Here is a 26,448-nt window from a genome sequence, read left to right on the forward strand (position 1 = left end):
ACGAGAGTTTTGATTAGTTCAAGATTTCAATCTTTATCCACAGTTCTTAGAGCCTTCTGTTCTTGCTACCGACTTAGGACACACTATGTTCGTTGATTCTGAAAGCATTAAGATATGTGAACTGAACTTATTAGAGCTGAACTAAACTTATTAGAGCTGAACTAAACTGAACTGAAATGAATATTTTATGAGAGAAGGAAATTAGGTGCTGAACTGAATTGAACTTATTAGAGCTGAACTGTACTGAACTGAAAATAATCGTATGTGAACAAACCCTTAGTTTTTGAGGTTACTTGGTCCATTTTGTCCACTGCATTTTTTACCGATTCAAGAAAATTAATTCATTATTTTTGTAACTTTAACAAAATAAATAATGACTTATAATATTAATTTACTCTGTAATCATTGTTAAATTACATTACTGTAATTATTACGATCATAACTTTAACCGATTAAAACTTAAAGTGAGGTGTATTGGTATCTTATATGAATACAAGAAAAATATAGACATGTGATGTCCTGCTAATTGAACTATTTCAATCTGTACTTTACATATAGCAAACATTTCCATGTCTAGAATTCAATACATTATACAACTCCTTCACTAATTCTAGAGTAATTTGCTAAAGTTTTGAGCATTGCTAAGATACATGACATTCAACATATTAATCGCATTTGTACAAATAGTTATGATAAAATATATGCAAACATGCATAAGGTATTAAGACTAACTGCAATAACTCAACTTGAAACATTACCTATACCGCGCGCATCGCGCGCGTAGGATCCCCTAGTATTATAAATTTATAATTATACAACTACTTCAAAATAATAAAAGACACATTAAAAAAAAATTTGTTCATATTAATATATTATTGACACACTAATTGTAACACCCTGACCCCAAACAAATTAGGGAGGGGCCTATTGTCACGAAATGCGCATCGAGGGCCAACAACTGTCCCCACAAACCAACACGAGTCCTCCCAGCGCATTTTGTATCACTCATGCGCACCCCGAGAAAACTTCCCAGGAGGTCACCCATCCCAAGACTACTCCTAGCCAAGCACGCTTAACTATGGGTTATTCTTAGCATATGAGCTTCCTAAAAGGAAGATGCATCTTGTTGATATGAGTAGTATATCAAACTCCTTTAAAGCAATCATGAGGGGTATTACATAAACTGTAACACCCCGTCTAAAACATAAGGCATGACGTTAGCGGAAATAACGTCGAGACGGAAATGTCACTCTAAAGGTTACCAAAAAAAAAGAAAATGATTAAAATATCTGAGATAAATAAAGTAAAGTGAAAGAAATCCCAAATGAACAATAAATACTTCCAACGAGGGAAAACAATCCTCAAATCTAATAATCCCAAAAGAGTAGGTCCAAAGATAACTAAAGCAAGTCTATAAAACTGCTAGGAAATAAAGTAAACACTCTGCTCTCAGCCCAGACTCAACAGGAACTACTCTTCACCTGCAAATAACATTAAGGTTCCACAATCAGTGGGGAGTAACTAGCAGTTCTCCCAATACTTGTAGAAATACAAAGCTAAGTACAGAAAAGCTTAGACACTAGCACAAAACTTAACAACATGCGGGAACATCAACTCAAATAATAATTACCAGTTAAACTCGAGGAAAAAAATAAATAAATAAATAAATAAAACATGGGATCATGATTATAATACAGATCAAGCATATAAATATAACAACGTAAGAAAAATATTACCACAAGAATTCAGAATTTATATAGCAACTCAAAACAAATAGTAACTCACATAGACGATAATTAACCCTTGTAAAGGTCCCTTCCCAAAACAATAGTATCTTTAAAATTAAATAAATTTTAACCCTTTTGAAAATAAGATTTATAGTGAGGCAAGCATATAAAATATGAACGCCGGTGAAATCCGCAGCCCACCATCAAAGGTTTGTCAGGGCGAACCTACAGACGATTCCGCAGCCGTCTGCGTCTGAGAATGGCCAAACTCCCAGTTTTCCAACTCGAATTCCGCAGCCCGAGTAGTTCCGGACGACAACAATTAACCTAGAAAATACATCTCGAATTCCGCAGCCCAAGATGTTGGCATGTTCCAACCATTGAATTCCGCAACCCAATGGTTGTCTTACACTCACAAAAATATATAAAATTTATAAACATACTTCTTCAAAATCATTTAAACACATTTAAGGATCATCAACCCCAATTTAAAGTACTGCAGGTCTTTACTCCTAAGACCAAAATTAAACAAAAAGCCCTTCCAAAGAGTTTAACTTCAGAATTCTTCAAAATATATAAAATAACTCATATATCATACTAATGTGTCACTCTTATTATCTGGATTTGGGTACGAAACTAATTATAACAAAATATCACAATACACTCCGTACACAACCCTTGGCGAAGCGGTGCTAAAAACAGTGTGATTCTACTTTAAAGCACAACGACGTCGACAACTTATTTAACACTTTAAAACCATTTTTTTTTAAAACTCCCTAGACACTCACAATATAAATTAACATTTGCTACTTCTTCATAGTATCACAGTACCAATTCATGAAAATAGATAAAGATTACCCCAACTTATCAATAATAAATAAAACTAATTTAAATTAAATTACTCAAGGTACTATACAGTTTAAACACCTCACTCAACTAACTAAGCATGAACATTTCTTTAAACAACTTAGAATAGTACTAATAATATACGCCTAACACCAAACATGAACCATCATTATTTATGCTCAATCAAAATTCACCCATGATTATACTATTGGCTAATGACGAAACCAACCTTCTTAACATAAGTACTACGCATAAAAATAATCATGATAATACACTTAGACTTGCAGTAGCAACAATAATATGACATGAGCAATAAATCTTGGACTAAATTAATGTAAGTATACAACAAACTAATTTACTTGCTTTTGGAGTATTAATAAGTCAACAAGGCCATGAAATTTATCTTATAAAAGTAAGTGTCTAGTAACCATGCATAAACAAAAATGGCAGCACACATTAACATCAAAGTTCATCCATTATTCATGCTCACCGAAACAAAACGAGAACAAGCCACAGGTTTCAACCGAAATTTCATTTGTAATTGAATATGATCAAACAACAATATATACATATAATCATGATAATAAAGAAGAAAATACGTGATCTACAACTGCTATAACTCACGCGAATCACTTCATCAAAACAGACTACAAGTTTAATCTAAACCGCAACCGAAAATTCAAACAAACTAATCCTAATTGCATCTAATCTTATCTTAACCCAACCATGATTTCTAGAATAATGGAATAATGCTAGTTACCTCTATAAACTTTTGATAAAACCCACGAAACTAGTAGAACCCAAAAAGAACTAGCTAGTCCTCTTGATGACCTTGAATACCTATATAAAACAAGATTGAAATAAGAAGATGTATGTATAACAAACCATTAAACTTACTTATTTTTCACAGCCAAATCAAGAGGGAAAGTATGACGATCCTTGCAACAATAAAACCCAGCAACAGTTTCACAAGAATTGAGGAAGAAGGAGATGTATCATGGAGGTGAATGAAGGAAGAGTGCAAGTATTTTTTTGAGGGTTGATTCTCACGGTCAATGAGAAAGGAAACTGATGACTATTTTCTTAATGAGGGCAGCAACTATAATGGGTTTTGGGAGTTATAAGAGGCAAGAGAATATAAAGTGAAGGCAAGAATTAAGGGGAGCATTAACTTGGCAATTAAAGAGTCAAATGAAAGAATCCAATATCCAACTTTCAAAAACCAATTCAAATACTTGTATACTACTCCAATCCCACGCCAAAATCAGCCCAACACCTCCCAAGTTATAGCCCAAACATCGAAAATTGGTTCAGTCCATAAAAGTAACCTCGGTATAATTCGCCTCAACCGGCTCAACTAAAAACCGTAAATAAATAATTAACAAGTAATATTTCAAATTAGTTTTACACTCTTATCAATCATAAATTAAAAGTGTTATGATTTGAATAGAAAACAACATTATACACATAATAATTCAAAATTATTAGTTCAAAAATATGGGGTGTTACACTAATAATTTGTTCATTAAAAAGTAAAGACAATGCAAGAACAAAAAAAATCGCACTACGCAAAAATTTAATTTCTTGGTTGCTTGCTGTTTTATTTGCTCACTTTCACTAAAGTCTATCTTCTCAACTTCTAATTACGTAGTATATTAAGTGATTTTTTTATTAATATTATAACTAATATATATTTAATTATTATTTATAAAAAATAAAAAAATTAAAAATGGGTCCATGGGTCGGGTCTGGGTGTACAATTTTTGGACCCAGACCCAGACCCGACCCACTAAGCTTAGACCCAGATCCGACCCAGACCCATCGAGTCTAAAATTTAAGGACCCAGACCCTAAAATATGGGTCGGGTCCAACCGGGTGTGGGTCGAGTCCAGGACCCATTGCCATCCCTAGGCGCAATATCTTTTTAGAGGGTGGAGGGAGGGCCGGCTGACGATTTTACGAGGAGGACCTTTTTAAGGTTTTTACGGGGGGTGGGAGATGGGTTGCGGGGGGAGGGCAACGAGGGGTGGAGGAGTGGTGGTGTGGTGGCTAGGTTTTCCAATGGTGTGGGTAGGTAGGAGAGTGGTGGTATGATGATGGCTAAGTAATGGGAATGGAAAATACCCGCGGGAGGAGGGGGGAATCAACATGAAAGTATTTGGGGGAATGGAGAAGGTAAAGGGAATTGGAAAAAAAGGCCTAACAAACAATAACAAAGTGAATAAGGGCATTTGGTTTTCTTTTCCTTTAATAAATACCCCCAACCAAACGACACCTGAATGTTTGATGGAATCAATGCCTCAACTACTGCATTTCTTTCTTTCTTTCTTTTTTTTTTAACAAAAATGGGCGCCAAATTAAGTTGGGCCCTCTAAAATCCGGGGCCCCTATCTAAGGGTCTATTTGAACATGTCCTTAGCCGGCCCTGCTAAAATATAAATTGCTTTAGTTTTGATGCTTTTCTTGATTCTCTAATGAACCTTCTACTCTAAGCTTCTGTTCCTAAAGGAACTTCTCTATTATCAGTTTCTACTCTGAAGTAAGGGAACTGGTCTAATGTGTCTTTACTTGAGGGCTTCGTACTCCTTGAATGTTTCTTGGTATCAACCAAGTACATTTGTCTTGTTCTTAATAATCATCATATTATAAAAGCACTCAAGTCATTAGAACCTTATCATAAGTTTATCTTGTGTTATCATTAAAACACCAAAGGCAACATCATGGACATACAGGCTTAGGTCCTCTCGAGTCCATCATCATGATAAATTCAAGCGACCATCACCTTATATATAAGCCTTATGTATTAAAAAAAAAAAAAAAAACTCAGACAATTCAAAAAATGCTCAAACCAATTGTGCGGCCGCATAATGCTTTGTGTCTTTGTGAAATAATATTTCAAATGTTCAAAATAAGACGATCCTTCGGATCTTGGATTCAATATTTCGAAGACTAAAGCTAGACCCAATGGACTGTGTGTGGTTTCCAGGATCTTTAAAACCATTGTGGTAACTCGTTAATTTTGATATGAAAAGAGCTCCGATTTATAGAAAGAGGCCCATCACAAAAACTTTTTTGTGGGTGAAAAAGTATGATTATTGCAAGCACAAATTTTAATGTACACCCTGGTGTGCGCCACACCTATAATTCTGAACATTTAGTTAAAGTACATGAAAATTCGCAAATGTTTAACTATTTCACACCGAGTAAAAACGTATACTTTCTCTTCTCTTCTCATCTTCTCACATTTTCCTAAAATTTGATTTCTTTCTCCTCTATTTTTCTCTCTCTTGAATTCGTTCATCATTTTGATTTTGATTGAAATCCTTCATCACCATTGTTGATCAACATGAATTGAATTCTTTCATCACCGACCATTGTTGATCACCATATATTAAATTCAAAATTTGTTTGCTTCAACCTTCGATTTGAAGCTTTGTTAATGGAGTTTCTGCATTGAAGTAAAGCTGAAAATGGAGGTTTCGACGAAGAGAAGGTGGTTAATACGACGGGGATGATTATTTTTCGATGAAATTCCATTATCTAAATCACCTTGGCTAGGTTTGAGTTTTGGAATATGTTTCTTTCATACGCTTTTTATTTTTTTTTGTTAGTGATATTTGTATATTTTGTTATGAACATTTCTGATTTGATTATATTTTGATATTTTGAACATTTTATGATAATAAAATGAATGTATGATACGGTTCCTATAAATGTATATTTTTACTGACATATTGTATATTTTTGGAATTATGAACATCTTATTAATTATAGTTCTAAACATGTGATACATTACTATGAATTATTATTTTTTTAATTATTTTTTATTTTTTTTGTTTTAGATTGTATTTTTAATCATTTTAAAAATTTTGGCATTTTGTGCTTTATAATTTTTTTGATTTGAACATTTGATTTATTGCATATATATGAAACTTTATTTTGTTTTCGATTTATGTATTTTTTTTTTTTTAAAGAATTCGATTTATGTATTTATAAAATCTTTTTAAGTTTTGTAATTATGAACATGTGATGTTAGATTTCTAAACATTTATATGTAATTTATGGATATTTATATTAGATCAATATATGAACATAAGTTAATTTGGGTTAAGGAATTATGAACCTCAGTTGGGATTTGATATATAAAATGAACATTTAGTATATTTCAAATGAACATCTAGTACATTATAATGAACATAAAGAATTTATATTATATGATCTATTTTTCTTTAACAATTATATAAACAAAGTTTTAAATTACAGTTTCTGAAAATGAACTTATAAAATATGAACATGACATTGTTAGAATCTGAACATTTAATTTTGAAAATAAACATTGAAAATTTTAACTATAATCATTATTACACTATTTTATAATGAATATCAATATATATGAACATGACCCTATTCGAATGTGAACATTTATTATTTGAAAATGAACTGAACACTGAAATTTTAATATGAACACAACACTATTTCATAATGAACATCAATATTTTCGAAAGAAGTTTGTCTGACTTGGGAGTATATAAAATTAACATTACGTTATAAAATATGAACATATAAAATTGATGTTCATGTTCATATTTGTGACGTGTTCATATATTTTTACTAAATGTTTGTTATTTTTGTAAAGTTTTTTTTTTTTTTTTTTTTTTTTTTTTTTACTACTATATATTCATATTATAGATGGTGCACATAATAACTATTGTGTTGCAATAGTAGTTATCAACTTTTCGAATATTGTAGGGTGAATAAGATGAAAAACATTATCATGTCTAATAAATTTCGGGCCTGTTCACATTTACTTAATTTCAATTCAGTTCAGTTCAGTTCAGTTCAGTTCAGCTCTTAATTTCTCTCTCACATAAAATATTCATTTCAGCTCAATTCAGTTCAGTTCAGTTCAGTTCAGTTCCAATCAGTTCAGTTCAGTTCAGTTCAGTTCCAATCAGTTCAGTTCAGTTCAGTTCAGCTCAATTCAGTAAATATGAACAGGCCCTTCGTAAGATAGTCTTCAACAAGCTTGTATATTCTAGAGATAAAGCAGGAGATATGATACGTGCAAGATTTACTCAACTATAGTAGTTCAACATGTTTTTTTTTTTTTTTGACACAGGTAGTTCAACATGTTATGTATGTGTTATATTCGAATTTGTTTCGTAGATGTCATACATATGATTTTTTATTTATGACAAATCATACAATGTAATATTAAAATATGTTTTTATTAATAAAAATTAATTAAAGAACTTTGTCCATAGATTGCATAATCTAATACTCCCTTCGTTTTTTTTATATGTATTAGTTGGGAATGCACATAGTTTTAGGAGATAAATATAATATTGTGAGTGAGTGAATAAATTATTATAATAAAAGTATGATGGTCCCCATGAAAGAGAAATTATGTGAGAGAGAATAGATTTTTTATTATTTAAGTGGGGACATAGAAAAAAGAGAAATGATAAAATAATTTTAGTGGAGTTTAAAGTAAGAGAGAGAAATAATAAAATATAGTATAAGGCCCTGTTCTCTTCGCCTTAAAAAAATAATATTAAGTAAAAATAATTTCAGTTCAGTAAAAATAAGTTCAGTTCAGTAAAATTAATTTCAGTTCAGTAAAAATAATTTCAGTTCAATAAAAATAAGTTCAGTTCAGTAAAATTCAGTTTTCTTAAAGAAGAATTATAAAAGAAAATCAGTAAAAATAATTTCAGTTCAGTAAAAATAATTTCAGTTCAGTAAAAATAAGTTCAGTTCAGTAAAAATAATTTCAGTTCAGCGAAATTAAGGTGAATCAAACAAGGCCTAACTTTACCAACTATAGAAGTGATGCGTATAAAAAATAAACACCCGTAAAAAGAAAGTGATGCATATAAAAAAAAACGGAGGGAGTGATAAGTTTACAAGACACTGATTATAAGGACAATAAAGGTAATGACCCAAAATTTACTCAACCACTTAAGCAAATGGATGAGATTACGGCAAATTAAAAACTCACATGGTCAATGGTCATTTAAACTTCTAAAAGTTTCTATTACAAGTTTACGACTCATAAAAACACATCAACGTAAGATTGACAAGGAAACAATTAATAATCAATTTGTTGATCAATCCGAATATCCGATTAATTAAAACGAATGCATACTAATCAATTCAGATTAACATCATATATTATGGTCATTCTGTCAGGTTACAACATCTGGAGATAGTAAGGATAATTAATAATTTTTGATGCAAAGGATAATTAATAGTAATTAGTTGTCAAAGATGCTTGGATATTGTCCAGATGTGGGTGGACGGATGACCGTATTTTAATACCAAAATAAAAAAATAAAAAAATATATCATACTCCAAAGTAAAATAACATACTCCTTCCGTTTTTAAATACTTGCTCTACTTCTCTTTTTCGGCTGTTTTTAAATACTTGCCTTATTCCTTATTTAGAAAGCTTTTACAATATTTAAATCATTTCCTTCGACTAGTAAACCTAACATAAATCATATTTTATTAATTTCATAATCTATCTCTTTTAATTGTCTCCACTACTTTTACTTTTTATAAATTTTTTACTCTTCCACCTACCTTACTACCTCTATATTTTATTACTTTATCCAATTTCTCCTACAACTTCGCACATGAAAAAATAGAGCAAGTATTTAAAAATGGATGGAGTAATTTCTAAAACTATAGTCGTAGAATGTATCTTATCATTTATCAATGATGTATAAAATAATGCGATTACAATATACGAAGTATAAGATTATATGATAGGCCGTAACCTACATAAAATACGTTAATGAAGTAACTATAGAACTACGTGTTAGATCATGAGTCATGATTGAGTTATAATTTTACTAGAAAAACATGACAAGATACAATTTAGTGTACCAAATGCTTGCTCCATTTTTCCATGATGGAGTTTTAGAAGAAATTGGAGAAAGTGATAAAATATGAAGGTAGTAATGTAGTTGAGAAAATAAAAAATTGTCAAAAGCAAAAGTAGTATGTAGAAGGATAGGAGGAGAAAGAGTATTATGTTGGGTCCACTAAGGCCCTGTTCTCTTCACCTTAAAAAAATAATATTAAGTAAAAATAATTTCAGTTCAGTATAAATAAGTTCAGTTCAGTAAAATTAATTTCAGTTCAATAAAAATAATTTCAGTTCAGTAAAGATAAGTTCAGTTCAGTAAAATTGAGTTTTCTTAAAGAAGAATTATAATTGAAAATCTGTAAAAGTAATTTAAGTTCAGTAAAAATAATTTAAGTTCAGCAAAAATTATTTCAATTCAGTAAAGATAATTTCAGTTCAGCAAAATTAAGAAGAAGAGAACGAGGCCTAAGTGTGAGAAATGAATTAAATATTGTAAAAGATATCTAAAAAAGGAAATGAAGCAAGTATTTTAAAACGGGGGAGTAATAAATAGACATAGGCCCTGTTTGATTCACCTTAATTTTGCTGAACTGAAATTATTTTTACTGAACTGAACTTATTTTTACTGAACTGAAATTATTTTTACTGAACTGAAATTAATTTTACTGAAATGAACTTATTTTTACTGAACTGAAATTATTTTTACTTAATATTATTTTTTAAGGTGAAAAAAACAGGACCATAGTTAAACACGTTAGCGCAACTCGCAAGGCATGCTTTATCCATCATTTTTAGTGTTGGAATATATAACTGTCAAAGTACAACTGGTTCCATAGCAAAATTATTTTTCAAATGAAAGTGGTAAACTTGGAATTATTTGGAAAGTTGTTGAACAACCTTTCAAATCTATAGCTGAAAGGCTAAGATTAAAGTGTTTCTGAAAGCTACCTAGGCCCTGTTTGATTCACCTTAATTTTGCTGAACTGAAATTATTTTTACTGAACTGAACTTAATTTTACTGAACTGAAATTATTTTTACTGAACTTAAATTATTTTTCTGAACTGAAATTATTTTTACTGATTTTCTATTATAATTCTTCTTTAAGAAAACTAAATTTTACTGAACTAAACTTATTTTTACTGAACTGAAATTATTTTTACTGAACTGAAATTAATTTTACTGAACTGAACTTATTTTTACTGAACTGAAATTATTTTTACTTAATATTATTTTTTAAGGTGAAGAGAACAGGGCCTTATACAAGGTACTCAGATCTTATTGATAAAACATTTATCTATCCTCCAAATTATTAAGTATATTAGGAAAAACAAATTTGGATAAGGACTATTCGGTTAGGCCCTGTTTTCTTTACCTTAAAAAAAATAATATTAAGTAAAAAAAATTTCAGTTCAGTAAAAATAAGTTCAATTTAGTAAAATTAATTTCACTTCAGTAAAAATAAGTTCAATTTAGTAAAATTAATTTCAGTTCAGTAAAAATAATTTCAGTTCGGTAAAAAATAAGTTCATTTCAGTAAAATTCAGTTTTCTTAAAGAATAATTATAATAGAAAATCAATAAAAATAATTTCAGTAAAGCAAAAATAATTTCAGTTTAGTAATATTAATATAAGTTCTATAAAAATTATCTTAGTTCAGCAAAAATAATTTCGGTTCAAGAAAAATAATTTCAGTTCAGCAAAATTAAGGTGAAGAGAACGGGGCCTAAATGGACTAATATGAGTAGAACACACTATAATCATTTAGATGCTTTCCAAAACATTTTATTACATAATTTAACCAACCCTATAATATTCTACTCGTATTAATCTAAAATTCTTCAATAAGGGTAATAGAGTAAGGCCCCGTTCTCTTCACCTTATATATTTTTGCTGAACTGAAATTATTTTTACTGAAACAAAATTATATTTGCTGAACTTAAATTATTTTTACAGAACTTAAATTAATTTTACTGAACTGAAATTATTTTTGCTGAACTGAAATTATTTTTACTGATTTTTTTTATTATAATTCTATCTTCTTTAAGAAAACTAAATTATACTGAACTGAACTTATTTTTACTGAATTGAACTTATTTTTACTGAACTGAAATTATTTTTACTTAATATTATTTTTTTAAGGTGAAGAGAACAGGACCTAACATTAGAGATAAAGAAAATGAGATAGTACAAAATAATATCCAATACCAAGTATTATTATACTCTATAATACTATTATGCGAAAACAATGCAATAGCTTTTAAATACAAAATATAATTAGGCTCTCTTTGATTTATCTTACGGAGTAGCTTATTTTGTCTACATAAATCTTAACTGTTATGACGGATGTGAGAAAGAACAAATTAATGAATGCAAAACAAATAAATAACACACAGATTTATGTGGTTCACCAATAATATGTTGGCTATGTCCACGGACAGGCGAGAGTAATAGTTTAATTGATCTTGGGGAATACGTATTACAGATTTAAAACAGATTTGAGATCAATTATAGAAATAGGTTGGTTGTCTCTCTGATTTCTTATGTTAACTCTCTCAGATCTCACAGATGAGAAATACACAAAAGACTCTCGGATTTCTGATTAATCACTCAACTTATGATTGTCACGGCTAGGAAATAACCAAAGGGGTATACATAGAACTCTCCAAAATAGAAACTGATTTGGGCCAAAGCCCAATTAATAACCACACGAACCAAAACCACACGGCCGTGTACCTTGACCCACACGGCCATGTATGTATATCGCGCAGTCAAATAGTGCTCCCATCTACACGGTCATGTACCCTGAATCACACGATCGTGTGACAAGTCTTGTAGTAGAGGAACTACACGACCATGTACCATGAACCACATGGACGTGTATATTGATCAAGAGTACATAATAACACTGACTACATGATCATGTATAATGGACTACATGATCATGTACCTACTCGGTCACTGATTCAAGGCATATTTCTCAACATTAAGGGCCTGTTCTCATATGATTATTTTCAGTTCAGTTCAGTTTAGCTCTAATAAGTTCAATTCAATTCAATTCAGTTTAGTTCAGCTCTAATAAGTTCAGTTCAGCTCAGTTCAGTCAATGAGAATAAGCCCTAACTATAAAAATGTATTTTGTGATCCCTCCGTTTTTTTTATATGAATCACTTTGACAATTCCACTATTCATATACCATGGTTGAATTAATTTTTTCACCTCTAAAAAATGAACAAATGTTATTATATTATATATCATTAGATTCGTCATAATTTCTAGTTTCATAATATAATTTTGTTACAGTTTTTTACTAATACACAATGAAAGATACTTATGGTCAAAGTAGCGTCTCGGCAAATGTGCCGGTCAAACCGATGCATATAAAAAAAAAAACAGAGGGAGTATATACTCATTGTTTATTTTTTTGTGCAAAAACCTATTTTGTCTACAATTGTCTTATTTGTGTGAAATAAAAATTATCGTTTGAACTTTTTATTATGCTAATATGAACTTGTTTTATCTGAACAAACTAAAAACACATATGTAGTATTATAACCTGAACTACCAAATACTTAGGGACTGTTCTGATTTACTGAACTGAGCTAAACTGAACTGATTAGAGCTAAAATAAATTGTTTATGAGAGAAGGAAATTTAGAGTTGAACTGAATTGAATTGGGATTGGAGCTGAGTTGAACTGAACTGAACTGAAATTATTAAGCTGAAGGGAACATCATCAGATAAGGCCCTAGTTAATTTTCACTTGATATTAAATGACAAATAATACAATGTTAACAAAATAACAAAAAAAATTAAATGGCAGATATTTTTGAGCAAAAGGGATATTACGATTAGATTCAAATAATTACTTCCCGTTTCTAAATAGGTTCCTGCATCATTAATGATTTTGATTTTTTACATCATTCCAAACGTAACTTTTACCATGTTTTATTACTCCGTACTAAGGGCCTGTTTATATTTATTGAACTAAACTAATTGGAGCTGAATTAAATTGAACTAACTAAACTGAGCTGAAATGAATATTTTATGAGAGTAGGAAATTAGGAGCTGAACTGAACTGAACTGATTGGAGCTAAACTGAACTGAACTGATTGGAGCTGAACTGAACTGAAATTAAGTAAATGTAAACAAGCCCTAAGGCCCTGTTCTCTTCACCTTAAAAAATAATATTAAGTAAAAATAATTTCAACTTAGTAAAAATTAGTTCAGTCCAGTAAAAAAAATTTAGTTCAGTAAAAATAAGTTTAGTTTAGTAAAATTCAATTTTCTTAAAGAAGAATTATAATAGAAAATCAGTAAATATAATTTCAGTTCAGCAAAAATAATTTCAGTTTAGTAAAATTAATATAAGTTCAGTAAAAATAATTTAAGTTCAGCAATAATAATTTCAGTTCAGTAAAAATAATTTTAGTTTAGCAAAATTAAGGTGAAGAACAGGGCTAAGTTCTATATTATCTTAGTTCAGCAAAAATAATTTCAATTCATGAAAAATAATTTCAGTTCAGCAAAATTAAGGTGAAGAGAACGCGTTTATTTAAAATGATGCAGATATTAAGAAACAAACGGCGAATGCATTATATAAGTTGGGATGCATATTTCCAAATTGCTATAAACCATATAAATTTTACCCGCCATAGTCCTTAATCACCACACCTCCCCTGCCCTCATTCCTTTGACCCCTCCTCTCTTTTTCAAATCATTTTCATTGCCAAAACTCGAAACAATAAAATTTTTCAAATATATAAAGAAGAGACTAGAAATTAATCATCGAAGCCGCTTTTCTTCAACCTCTTTCTCCTTTCTCACTTCTTCGTGTTTTAGCAGTACAACAACAATAAGCTGGTCATCCGTGAACTGATGATAAAAAGAGATTGAGAAGACATTTGTAAAGTTCGTAGTCGATCGCATTTCCCGTGATATTCTTGAATCAACTTCGATTGCAATCATATTCAAGGTTCGTTAATTTCATCTTCTTTAATTATACAAGTAATTCGAGCAATATAGATATCATTTTGTTGTCTTTATTTTTCCCGATCTAGCTAATTTAAACTTATATTACATTAACTAATTTTTTATTAGAGTTGATTAAGATGACGCCGAAGAAAATAGTGCGGCTTATATCGGCGAAAACAATGTCGTGGACTAGAGATGATGACGATGATGATGATGAGGAAGGGATGCATAGAACCGGATCATCGAATCATGAGGAGGATTACATGGTTGAGAGGCCGAGGGAAAGGCTAAAATCGTCGAGGGGAAAACAATTCGATATGTTTGTTAATGAGTTGAATCAAGGATCGACTGAATTCTGTCGAGAGGGATTGTTTGACGGTCTGAAAGATCTTTATCATGGTCTTGCTATTCATCCTGAGAAAAACAGGTACCAACTTCTAACTACATTCTCCATTTTTCTATTTTTTGACAATTTATTCGGTGGCATTAGTAAAAACAGAGGAATGATTGAGAGAAAGAATTATTGGTTGGAATTAAATTACTTGTATAAAATTAATGATATGGAGTGGATTGGGATTAGATGTATTGTTTAAACGAGATTTTAGGGTGTTTATTTTTTTGACGGGTTTAGAGTCAATTAAGATGACAAATATTTTTTTTTTCATAAAAATAAAAGTGACATAAATTTTGCACAACCATGTTTGGAAATAAATAAAAATAATAGTAGAAGTTAAGTCATGTAAATTAAATGTTTATAGTTGAAAGACAAATTTGTAATCTCACTATGACTATGAGTGTACAAGAGTAACAAGACAATTTCATTTAAAACTTTGAATTAAGTCTTTTTAAAGGTTCAGTAAATAAGAATTGTTATCATTATATTTGTTTTAAAATTATTAAACCCTAAAATATTATAGAAGTGATTGAATGAAGGAAAATTACGGAGTAAAAGGAAAAAAATAAAATAAATAAAGTAAGAGGTGATTATTTTTGTAAACCAAAAAATTATGATCACTTGGCAAAATGAATGAATGATTCCAACATTCCATGCCAAGTAGTTATGCTCAACTCCTGATTATGTCTATAAATTACTCCCATCTTTTAAGGAATCATATAAATTTATAACTCTTTGTTGAGTAAAAAGAAAAATGACTGTAGATTTACACGTGCAATAGTCAAACTCCCCCGCAAAAGATTAAGAAACAAAATCAATTTGAAGTTCTAGAAATATCTATTATTATTTTCCACAGTAAGAGTAATTATACCTAATCCAATCAGTTAGATGGATTACATAGATCAAACGCTAAAAAATAATAATGTGATTGAAATTAAAGATTTGGCAGACAATTTGGCTACAAAATTAGTAGTCAATCCTATTTTTTCAAACTATCTCAAAACATACTTATCCCTACAACCAGCTGTATCAAAATTTCTAAAATAATTGATTTGGGTTTGTATCCACCACTAGTTGTGCCATTTGTGTACCTCACAAGTCATACAAAAATCCCCGCTATTGTAAGCTAATCGAGCTTAACTAAGCTACACTGAACGTAATTAAATTAAGATAAAATAGTAAATTGAGTTGAATTAAGAAACATCTGTATACCTTTTCATTAATTTGATTTGACCATGAAATAAATTGGTTAAACTTTACTATTTTTGTTTGTATTTGAAGAGAGAGGTAACAAATAAGAGATGATAATCATGATAATTGTTACCAAACTTTCTAACTAAACACTCAACGGTACTCCCTCCGTCCCTAAATTACATTCCACTTTAGAAATTTACACGGGAATTAAGGAGGGAAGAATAAGACAAATAACAATAATTAAAAAATGCAATGGGAAGTACAAAAATAGATTAATTATTACTCATAACATGTCATCAATCCTTTGCAAAAAAAAAGGACCAATCACATGCTCCTAATTGAAAATTTTTAACCAATCATATTCATTGTAATTTGGCACAAGGATTATGAGTGAGATTGGGTAAGGATGAGTGAAAAAACATTAAATATAAAACAGAAAAAGAGAGTTGATTTACTAAAAAAACTTACCAAAAATAGAAAGGAGGAATGTAATTTTGGAATACCAAAAATAGAAAGGAGGAATGTAATTTAGAGACGGAGGGAGTATTAATTTAATCAACTTTATCTCTAATCCGAAAAATAGAGGTAACCAAATATTCTCCAAAAAGCCATATCATTATCAAGTTGGGTCAATCTATATATATGGGGACGTAACACTTTGAGATGTGTGCGGCCGACTTATGGGTTCGGAATTCAGATTGAAGGCGTCTCTCTCAATCTCCCAGCTCATAGTGTGCGATTTGTTCCATTGACTACTAAGTTATTTGTCGTCTCACTATACGCCAGGTGGTCTACCTAGATTCGTATACACTCATATACGGCTACTTGGCAATTATTACTCTATAATTGATTTTTTTTTCAAAAGAATAGCTACTCCGTTAATAAGTGTTACAATTTGACCGACATATAGTTTTAGGCGATTTAATTGATTTAAATAAAATAAGAGGCAAGTGGAGTAGTTGGAGTACTAAAAATTATAAAAGAAATATAATAGGGTTAAAAGTTTATTAAAAATTAATGAATGTAAGAAGAAAAAAAAAGTTGTAGTAGGTTTGGGTGGGGACCATGAAAGGAGAGACATATAATATTTAAAATGTAACTTTTTACCAAAAAAAAAAGTAAAACACTTATTAAAATGCGGCCGAATTTGGTAAGTGTAACACTTTATTTGGTGATCAATAATTTATTGGTAAATCTATTCCAAATGATTCAAGCTGTTTAATCACACCCATCCAAACGCATGTGGCATGTCCAATCATGACCGTGTAATCTCATTGGTCGCTACTATATTTTTCTGTTTACCGTTTGATTGATACTCAGGCCTTGTTCACCTCACCTTAAATAAATACTTCCTCCGTTTCTATTTAGTTGACTCGTTTGATTTAGGCACATATATTAAGGAGAGGTGAGAGAGTGGTAGAGAATGAAAAAGCAAGTGGGGTAGCTTGTAAATGCAGTGTAAAAAATTTACCCAAAAAGGAAACGCGTCAACTAAAAAAAAACTTCCTAAAAAGGAATACGTGTCAATTAAAAAGAAACGAAGACAGTTTTATTTAATAAAAATAAATTCAATTCAGTAAAAATAAGTTCAATTGAGTCAATTTTATTTCAGTTTAGTAAAAATAATTTTAGTTCGGTAAAATCAGTAGCTGTAAAGAATAAATATAATAAGGAATCAGTAAAAATAATTACATCTCAGTAATATTAATATCAATTCAGTATAAGTAATTTAAATTCAACAAAAATAATTTTAAATTTATTAAAAATAAGGTGAAGTGAACGAAGTGTTATTTTTAGATGATTTAATTGAATATAAGTAGAAAAAAATTAAAATTGTGGTTGGAGTATTAACAAATTATTAAAAAAAAAAGACTTAATAGTTCATTGAAAGGATAGTTAAATGAAGGCTGGAAAAAAAAAAGAATAAAGAAACTTGTAATGAGATTCAAATTCCTATTCATGCACAGAATACATAAACAAGTATTCCCTCTATTTTAAATTTTGCTCCATTTCTTCATGTGTGGAGTTTTAGGAAAAATTAGAGAAAGTATTAAAATATGAAAATGTATAGTGGGAGTTAGTGGAAGGTAAATTGGAGGAGAGAGTCTTAAAATAATAAAATTGGATCTCACTAGTTGAGAAAAATGAATAAAATATTATAAAAGCTTTCCAAATAAGAAAGTAGAAAAAGTATTTAAAAACGGCCGCAAAAAAAAGTGGAGCAAGTATTTTAAAACGGAAGAAGTACATACCAATTGCACAGGGTTAATAATTACATACGAATACGAAATCTAATAGAACTTGAGAAGTGTTATCATTTCATTTTTAGACCTAGCCTCTTTCTTATATATATAAGCTATTGTATTGTTTATTGGTTTTAGGAATGGTAAAATTGGTCTCAACACTGTAAACTATGGATTGAACCCTATAACTTTGCGTGGTAGCCAAAACACCACAAAATAATGACTAGGGTGCAAAGCGTACGTTTAGTGAGTTTATCGGCTAACATTTTAGCTGGAGCCAGTGAATTAAAATTTTATTTTTCGATTTTTGTCTAAAAATGTCCCGTTTCGAGGTCATTTTGGCCCTTAAGAGTCCAAATTGAGTTCGTAATAAGCAAAAAAAAAAAAAATATAATAATTAACGTAATTCGGCTTTAAAACAATAACATGTAAATCGAGATATTTTATAGCATGCAAAATGAGTCATTTAAGCTATTTTTTTTGCTAATTGCAAGCTTAATTTGAGGATCAAAATGACCCCCAAAACCATAAAAATTTAATTTACCGACTTTGACAAGAATAGTGGCCAGAAAACTCATTAAAGATGCATTTTGCACCCAAGTCATTAGTTTGTGGTGTTTTAGCTAATACACAAAGTATAGAATGCTGGGTGCAATTAATCAATGGTTCATAGTGTTGAAGCCAATTTTTCCTTTAGATTACAAAGAAAAAACAGACTTAATAATATACAGTTTGCCTGTTGGACATTCAATTCATTGTTGAGGGGCATTTGTTTGATAGAAATATTACAGAACTATATAAAAAACACAAAATAGTATAATTTTGTGTGTTAAATTCTGATTGAATATTAATTTGTCATTGTAAATCCAAGCAGCAAAATGTTGTGATGGTGCTCAAACACACACACTAGTGTCGTTCTGCATGCTTTGTTAGACAAAAAAAGGATAAACTGAAACCAGGAAAACGCACCATAATGGCAAATGCAGGTGGTACAAAGCATGGGACAAGTTTATACTATTATGGGCAGTTTACTCTTCCTTCTTTACACCCATGGAGTTTGGATTCTTCCGCGGCCTACCAGAGAACCTCTTTGTCTTGGACATTGTTGGACAAGTAGCTTTCCTCGTCGACATTGTTCTTAGATTCTTTGTTGGATACAGAGATAAACAGACTTATCATATGGTTCATAAACGCCGTTCTATTGCATTCAGGTGCCATATTCTTTTTTTTGTTTTTGTTTTCTTTACCAGTGTTATAATAGTGCTACTCAAAGTTTTTATGTTAGTTTTTTCAAAAAAAAATAAATTTGAAAGGTATTTGTTTTCAAAAGTGACCATTTAAATGGTAGTTGATGAAATTTCCGAAAAAAAAACACAAACAAGAAAGTTGTTGCTGATTTAATTTGTACAAATTTCGTTTTCTACTTACAGGTACTTGAAATCAACATTTATCCTCGATTTGTTAGCTTGTTTTCCATGGGATCTTATTTACAAGGTATAAATTACCCGATACAGTTTCTTCAATCGTATAGCTTGATCACCTCAAAGTTGATCTCCTTCAGTGCTCAATTTATTGTAGGGACTCTGTGTGCCACAAAACTTCATTTCTTCTTGTACTATGTATTTACTATGTACTATGTAGTATTATATTGCATGTTACATAAGCTGTTAAATACGTATATCAAAACCATAGTGTAGTTCATATACTAATGTACTCAAATATATCTTTGCAGGCATCTCACAAAAAAGAACTAGTGAGATACATGCTGTGGATCAGGTTGTGTCGGGTACGCAAGATTACTTTCTTCCTCCAGAAAATGGAGAAGGATATAAGGATCAAGTACCTTATTACAAGGATTATAAAACTTCTTACTGTTGAGCTCTATTGCACACATACAGCAGCTTGCATCTTTTATTATTTAGCCACTACAATTCCTGAAAGCCAAGAAGGTTACACATGGATTGGTAGCTTGACATTAGGAGACTATAGTTATTCCCACTTTAGGGAAATCGATATTTGGAAGAGGTATACAACCTCTTTATACTTCTCCATTGTTACCATGGCTACTGTCGGTGAGTTGTTCTGTTTCTATCTCGAATGTTAAGCATATGAGTTTGATTTCAACATATAAATATATGTATATTAGTAAATGTGATGAAAATATGATACAAATATTGCTATGCCGTGGATACTGTAAGAATTTTTGTAAGCCATGCAATTAATTATCTGGCGTGCTCTAAGAAATGCCGAGTAGAGACTATAGAATGATTACTAAGCAAATGAGAGGCATTTTCTAATCCAAGGATCCAACAATATTTTGAGGTGAAAAGAGTAATGATAAATGATTTATTCTGATAAGTCAAATTTGATTACATTTATAATGCTAAAAGGCTTTGGCAACAGTTTTGATTGATCATGAAAGGGATCAAGGGCATGGAGTCATCATATAGTGTATTCTTAGTGTAAACTTAATGTTAATTACTACGAAGTAATGTAGTATGAACCTACTTACAAAAAGATGTTACAGCAAAACCACTCAGATATGTGTTCATGATTGATTTTAGAATGTCATTAACACATCAATAATGTTGTTATATTGCAGGATATGGAGATATACATGCTGTCAATATGCGGGAAATGATATTCATTATGATTTATGTCTCATTTGACATGATTCTCGGTGCTTATCTGATCGGTAATATGACTGCATTGATAGTTAAAGGCTCTCAAACAGAACGATTTAGGGATAAGATGGCAGAAGTAATGAAATATATGTACAGAAACAGGCTTGACAGAGACCTTCGTAATCAGATTAAATCTCATCTGCGTCTGCAATACGAAAGTAGCTATACTGAGGCTTCTGTTTTGAATGACATTCCCATTTCTCTTCGAGCAAAGGTAATGCACAAGAACCAGCATTAAAAAGTTGCTAATATAGTAATATGTATCTGAGAAATTGGGTTGCTTTTGTTCCTGTAATTTCCTTACTAGGATGAGCTAAATATATACTCTATTGTTTACGCAGATTTCCCAAACATTGTACATGCAGTACATAGAAAATGCTGCAATTTTTAAAGGATGTTCTATAGCATTCATGAATCAGATTGTAAGCTCCTAACTTTCTATCTATTTTTCGACAGATTCTAATTTTCTGCATCTTACTGCTGTAACAGATTCTTGAAAGTATACTAAAATGACCACTAGTTTCTGGGTGCAGCCATACAGATCAATGGTTGTCTACCTATGATCTTGTGTGTTTTGACATGTTTCTCATAGGTTAATGAGGAGATTCTGCAATTTGGTGGTGAAGGTTAGGCCTTATGATTTTCGGTCTGTTCATCACCAAATCGTTTCCTTTAACATATAGGTCCAGCCATACAGATTAATGGTGGTCTACATATGTTCTTATATGTTTAGACATGTTTCTCTTAGTTTAATGAGGAGATTCTGCGATTTGGTGATGAAGGTTAGGCCTTGAGATTTTCGTTCTGTTCATCACCAAATCACATTTTCATTCTAAAAGCACCCTGGTACAAACTCAAAATTGATTTTTCGATTTGGTGATAATGGTTAGGCCTTAAGATTTTGGGAAGGTTACAACCCACAGTAAGAATGAAAACGTGATTCCTGTTCTTCTTTAGAGATAGACATAATGGTATGAAATCTCTACATTGTGATAGTTGGATTATATGTTAACATATGTTTTTGGTCTTGCAGGTGACCAGAGTTCATGAAGAATTTTTCCTTCCCGGTGAAGTGATATTGGAGCAGGGGAATGTAGTAGATCAACTATATATTGTCTGTCATGGAAAGCTGGTATGTGTACATGCTTCTTTTATCCCAATAGATTTCTTTTTGTAATACCTGGAATTGTAACTTTTCGTAATCTAATACTCTACACATGATAAAAGTTCGCTATTCCAATTTGACATCAGATGCAAAACTATAGACATGGTTAATACTGTACTAGCTTCACAAGTGGCATTTGATGGAAATGACAGAGTTCATCTTTTGATGCAGTTCAGACTTGAACTAATGTACCATCATGCTAGCTCTTTTCTTTAATAATCTCTTTGCATCACTCCTCCTAAATGGATACTAGTTTTCGGATAGTGGTTGCAGGAATTCACATAGTTATATCTGTTGCTGTTCTGCAGGAGGAGGTAGTCATTGAGCAAGATGGGTCAGAAAAGACGATTTCACATCTTGAACTCAATAGCACTTTTGGACAAATTTCCATTTTTGGCAACATCCCCCAGACTTGTACAGTCCGAGTTATTGATCTGTGCAGGCTTCTGCGGATTGACAAACAATCATTGAGTAATATTATTGACATATACTTCTATGATGGGAAAAAAATCTTTGACAATCTCCTTGAGGTAATTGGAGGACTGAGTTCATCAATATGAAAGCCAAGCATATTTTGTCTTTTAAAGATAATTTTGCTCTCCCTTTTTTATGTTCTTCTGATGATTATTGATTGATTGATTTGGTAGGGCAATGATGGAAAATTCAACTTCAAGGAAATTGAGTCAGATATCGCATCTCACATAGAACAACATGAATCAGAACTTGCTCTCAAAGTAAATAATGCTGCATACCGTGGTGATCTTTATCAGCTAAAGAATTTGATAGGTGCTGGAGCTGATCCAAAGAAGACAGATTACAACAAAAGATCTCCGCTGGTATGATATTTCATCGATCATTCATTACCCTTCCTTGCTCTTATTCTATCATTTTAGATTATGATCTGGTAGCCTGTTACTGTATAGTTGTACTTCTACTAGTGCATACAACTGTCATCACGTTTCAGATGTTCCTGTCTAAAGTGTGCAGTTAGAATTTTGACATGAACCTTTGTTTTGCATCGTTAGCAAGGTTATCATTAATTCATTATAGTGTATACTTCAAATTTTATGGATAGTATATAACTTCTGGTTTTGGCCTCAGTCAAGAAATGTAGGAAACAAAAGTGATTGCATGTTAAAAACTGTATCTGTAGCTTGCAATCTATACCTCATAATTTTATGAGGTAAGGATCAAGAACCGTGTGCTCTAACTATGCGCCATTACAATTGTCTTCATAGGTTTTCTGATACAGTACAACATCACTTAAGTTATATCTGTATTAATACATTCAGGCCTTGTTCTCTTCACCGTAAATTTATAATATTCATTCATGTCATGTTCTCTTTACCTTTAATTTATAACATTCAGTAGAAAGTAGTTTTAATTAGTAAAATTCAACAACTTCATAGAACAAATATAATAGTACAACCTCTTTTGGCTACAGCATATTGCAGCATCTCAAGGACATGAAAACATTATTCTTTTTCTTATTCAAGAAGGCGCTGATGTCAACCAGTCAGGTGGGTTTTACACTCAACTTCTTTGCTTTATTCACAATTTTTTTGTTATTTTGGAGCAGAATTACTGATAAAATTATTTTATCCACAGATGATTTTGGAAATACACCCTTACTAGACGCTGTGAAAAATGGACATGACCGAGTTGCTGAGTTATTATACAGAGAAGGAGCTAGAATAGATTTAAAAGATGTTGGTACTTTTCTCTGTACAGTTGTTCTAAGCGAAAACCTGGAATTTCTGAAAAGACTTGTGAACAATGGGGTTGATCCAAACTCCAGAGATTATGATCGTAGAACTCCACTTCATGTTGCTTGTTCTCATGGGTTATATTTGATGGCAAAGTTTCTGGTAGAGGCTGGAGCACTTGTTTTATTGAAAGACAGGTAGTAGTTCACTTACATTGTTGGTAAATTTCATACTTTGCATGTAGTCTAAACCAATCAATTGCAATGAAGCTTCCATTGTTATTGCTGGACGCCTTGACCTCACGTTTTGTGGCTGGTGCTCAAACAAATGACAGTTTCTGCTATAATGCAATATATATAATCATCTTTTTGCTTCCTTTGATGGATGCCTTAACTCTGAATGACTATAACGTCTACAACGATACATGAAGTTGCACTAGCCTCTAAGGCATACTTTGTTCTTATTTCTGAAACACGAAATCTGCAGATGGGGCTATACACCACTGGATGAATCCAAGATGTGTGGACATAACAGTTTGATAAAGCTACTGGAATCTGCAAAATCTACTCAACAGTCTGAATTTGGTGACCTTGATGAAGAAATTCCTGGTACTGTTTAATATTGTTTCGAATATTGTCTCATATATCCACTTTATGATTCCCAATTCCCTCCTCCTGTAAGATATAAAAGAGACAAGTGAAAACAAGTGTTATGAAAGCTGAATTAAAACATACCGTATCATTTTGGACCTACTGTTTTCTACAATTGATAGCTTAAACAGGAGCTTCGATTGTGGCTGCCAGTGTTGAAAATAAAGCCAGAGGAAAATGGAACTGTAGTTATCTGAAACTAGAAAAAAAAAAAGAAAAAAAATGAATAAAACTGATGGTTAACATACCCTTTCCCTCTATGATTCGATAACATTATTCCTTTTACTCCAATTATACCAAATATACCTTAAGGCTCTACCTCAATAGTGTCATACACATAGGTGCACATTTCTGGATTTCATGCACAGGCTTTGTATTAGCCTATACGAGGGAAGGTCTTGCAAGCTTTCGAACAAGCTTGGATGTAATTTTCTTAAAAAGAACAGAACTAGATGTTAAAGTTAGTGGCTTAGTGCATTTGCCAGAAGACTAATAAATTTAATGCATTTGCAAAAGGATTAGAAATCATTTTCTTAATCTTTTGAAAGTAATTAATGGGAAAGCAGTTTTATTGTCGAATTGATGCATAGGAATAGGACTACATAGATTATAAACTTAACTATGTTACTTGCTTGCAGATAAGAAACTTCATAAGAAATGTACAGTGTTTCCATACCATCCATTTGATGCCAAAGAGAACCGAACACCAGGGATCGTTCTATGGATTCCACGGACAATAGATGAGCTGGTAAAGGCGGCATCAGAAAAGTTAAACATCCCAACTGATTCTTGTGTTTTATCAGAAGACGGAGGTAAAATACTTGATATAGAAATGATTGATAACGGTCAGAAGCTGTATCTGATAAGTGAAACAGAATAGGAATCATTCAACCCCCTTTTCGCCTCTTCTTCACTTGTACAAAATTTGGTTCATTCTTCCCTCTCTTTCATGTATAATAGCTGTATAAACAGACAGTTGAATTTTTGAAGTGTATTAGATTTAGTTATGCCATGGTTATATTCTGAGAGGCTGAAAAGATTGGGTAGATCCAAAGATGGGTGCTCATGAGCTGATGATTGGCGCGAACATATATGAATGTACTAGCTTATTTAAGGTGATTGAAGTGCTCCAATATCATGGATTAAAAGGTCATTGAACGATATACATATTGTTGGGAGCTATGTTTAGTAATTCACGAGTTGCAAACTTGTAACTGATTATTATGAGCTATGTAAATTGTAGTTTACCTTTTGAAAGTACATCAATTGATGAAAACTGCAATTGCACAATGTTTTTTATACACAACATTTTCAGGTATACTATCATACGAAGTACTTGACATATATTAGTACTAATCTGCTGTATGAATTATGGAATTTTATGTACTTTATCATGGAAATTAAGCCTTAGCTAGCTTATGTTAATTACCCCAATTTACTGTAATGTAGCTCATCTAATATTTTAATCAGAGTTAAGGTACCAGAATTTGGTCATCTTGAAAGAAATGGCATATATGCAGATATGCTGTACAAGGGTGGATTGTCAAAGATTAAGGTGACATTAGATTATACTTTAATGAAGTTTGAGGATTGAGATTTCTTAAACTCATTAGAATAATTGACAGTAGTACCCAAAGGCCTTGCGTTGCCACTTTTTAGGATCTTTAGACTTTAGCCTTGGCCGGGTTTGATTTAAGTTGAATTTTGCGTTGAAACATTTGAGGAAATTTTAATTTTGAATTTAATGCCTTTCAAATGTGGAATAAGGTCTTGTTCTCTTTATCTTAAAAAAAATTAAGTAGAAATAATTTCATCAGTTCAGTAAAATTTAGTTTTCTTAAAGAAAAGTTATAATAGAAAATCAATAATAATAATTCCTATTCAGCAAAAATAATTTCTATTCAGTAAAATTAATTCCAATTCAGCAAAATTAAGGTAAAAAGAACGGGCCTAATTTTGGGTTGAAAATTATTGGGTAGAATAAACTTCAAGTT

At 31.2% G+C, this 26,448-nt stretch overlaps 1 protein-coding gene across 4 annotated transcripts; it reads left to right on the plus strand.

Annotated features, from left to right (window-relative positions):
- Positions 1-14,109: 14,109 nt before the first annotated feature.
- On the plus strand, positions 14,110-25,769 carry LOC145593607 (potassium channel SKOR-like). Of its 4 annotated transcripts, none has more exons than XM_081649882.1 (14): positions 14,110-14,419; positions 14,545-14,845; positions 19,236-19,460; positions 19,680-19,743; positions 19,982-20,321; positions 20,852-21,147; positions 21,275-21,355; positions 21,967-22,065; positions 22,407-22,628; positions 22,746-22,934; positions 23,543-23,618; positions 23,707-24,001; positions 24,291-24,412; positions 25,093-25,769. In XM_081649882.1, exons 2-14 carry the CDS (start codon positions 14,556-14,558, stop codon positions 25,332-25,334), a joined length of 2,541 nt encoding a protein of 846 aa, XP_081506008.1. In that variant the 5' UTR covers positions 14,110-14,419; positions 14,545-14,555; the 3' UTR covers positions 25,335-25,769. The 4 variants fall into 4 exon arrangements, with proteins under 4 accessions (XP_081506008.1, XP_081506011.1, XP_081506009.1 ...); XM_081649885.1 differs by having other exon boundaries at positions 14,556-14,845; XM_081649883.1 differs by lacking the exon at positions 14,110-14,419 and having other exon boundaries at positions 14,473-14,845.
- Positions 25,770-26,448: the final 679 nt, after the last annotated feature.

This window comes from Chenopodium album, chromosome 19, assembly GCF_948465745.1.
Source record: "Chenopodium album chromosome 19, dcCheAlbu1.1, whole genome shotgun sequence".
Lineage (NCBI taxonomy): Eukaryota > Viridiplantae > Streptophyta > Magnoliopsida > Caryophyllales > Amaranthaceae > Chenopodium > Chenopodium album.

Excerpts from the sequence above, each read along its gene's own strand:
- LOC145593607 (XM_081649882.1), top strand. The coding sequence starts at position 14,556 with ATGACGCCGAAGAAAATAGTGCGGCTTATATCGGCGAAAACAATGTCG. Across the intron at positions 22,629-22,745 it reads TCTTTGACAATCTCCTTGAG|GGCAATGATGGAAAATTCAA; the intron begins GTAATTGGAGGA and ends TTGATTTGGTAG. Across the intron at positions 24,413-25,092 it reads CCTTGATGAAGAAATTCCTG|ATAAGAAACTTCATAAGAAA; the intron begins GTACTGTTTAAT and ends ACTTGCTTGCAG.